The sequence below is a fragment of the Frankliniella occidentalis genome, unplaced genomic scaffold, assembly GCF_000697945.3.
Source record: "Frankliniella occidentalis isolate FOCC.00 unplaced genomic scaffold, Focc_3.1 Scaffold28, whole genome shotgun sequence".
NCBI lineage: Eukaryota > Metazoa > Arthropoda > Insecta > Thysanoptera > Thripidae > Frankliniella > Frankliniella occidentalis.
In genome coordinates, this window is record NW_026267158.1 from 499591 (window position 1) to 500832 (window position 1242).

At 66.2% G+C, this 1242-nt stretch overlaps 1 protein-coding gene across 1 annotated transcript in view; it reads right to left on the minus strand.

Moving 5' to 3' along the window:
- LOC113207490 (uncharacterized) overlaps nucleotides 1-1236 on the minus strand; it is a 3321-nt gene extending 2085 nt beyond the window's left edge. Inside the window, exons 1-4 of the mRNA XM_026424074.2 lie at nucleotides 997-1236; nucleotides 787-914; nucleotides 432-557; nucleotides 12-361 (exon numbers count right to left, since the gene is read on the minus strand). Coding sequence (XP_026279859.2) covers nucleotides 12-361; nucleotides 432-557; nucleotides 787-914; nucleotides 997-1171 — 779 coding nt within the window. The 5' untranslated portion in view covers nucleotides 1172-1236. The remainder of the gene's footprint in view (nucleotides 1-11; nucleotides 362-431; nucleotides 558-786; nucleotides 915-996) is intronic.
- Between the last annotated feature and the right edge of the window lie 6 nt (nucleotides 1237-1242).

Here is a 1242-nt window from a genome sequence, read left to right on the forward strand (position 1 = left end):
AAGCCACTCACTGCTGCAGCTCCCTGCGGTGGTCCTTTCTGCCCACGCCTTGCTTGGACGCCTTGGGGCCCGCCATGCGGAGGAAGCCCTGCACGAAGCAGGTGCGCGCCAGCTGGAACAGGACCTGCACCTTCTCCTCCTGCGCCTGCCGCGGCGCCTCGCCCTCGGCATCCTCTCCCTGCAGCTGCTGCTGCGCCTGCTGCAGGCGCGCTAGCCGCTCGCACCAGGACGTCTCGGCCAGCGGGTAGTCGGCCACGGAGAAGAGGAGCAGGGCCACCTCGTCGAGCGCGCGCGCGTACAGCGCGGCCATGCCGTGGTCCACCGCCAGTGTGCACCGCCGCTTCTGAATGCTGATGGCCAGCTGTGGAACGGAGAGAAGGAGGGTTGAACGAATGACAGCGAGATGCTCATAGAAAGAAACTCTCACCAACCTTGCTGTTCTTCCTCTTCCGCGCGGCGAGAGCCCTGCAGTCGAGGACCCTGGCCAGGGCGTCGAGGCGGTCGGGGAAGATCGTGCACGGCAGGCGCTCCAAGAAGCTGGTCAGTCGCTCACCCACCTTCGACCGGCGGAGGGATCACGTCTTCGTCACGATACTTCAGAGGAACTCATCTCCAAAGTGTGAAGCCGTAACCCCTCTCTGTCTCTGTCCTTTCGCTGACAGGCAGAGAAGGGTGTGACGACGTGCCACACACTTTGGAGCGGTTGTTCTTATGAAGCATCTATCGGTCAGTGATTCAGCAAAAACGTTCGCGGTGCATTCAAATAATTTTAAATTGAACGTTCACCGGTTCGGCATCGCGCCACTGCCGCGTGCGGACCGCGTCGTGCAGGCGCCGCATCATGAAGCGCACGGTGGAGAAGGCCCGCTCGCGCCGCGCCAGCGACCGCTCCGCCCGCATCTGGGGGCTGGGGCCTGCGGGGCGGAGAGGAGGGGAGAGGGCCGTGAGACATGGGGCGACGGCACCGCACCGGCCCAAGCGTCCACCGGCCACAACCTCTGCCCGCGGCGGGGTGCAGGTAGCGCGGCTTGCAGCGCAGCTCGGCCTTCACCAGGTGGTTCAGGTCGTCGAGCGTCTTGCGGCAGAGGTCCTGGGCAGCCCACTTGGACTGGGCCAGCGGGTCCTGCTTGCTGTCCATGTCCTCGACGCGCAGCGCGTGCTCCTCCCACATGGCCAGGTTGGGCCCCGGGCACGGCGGGCAGCCGCAGTCCGACGCGCGCTGCTCGCTCGGCCGCTCCTGGG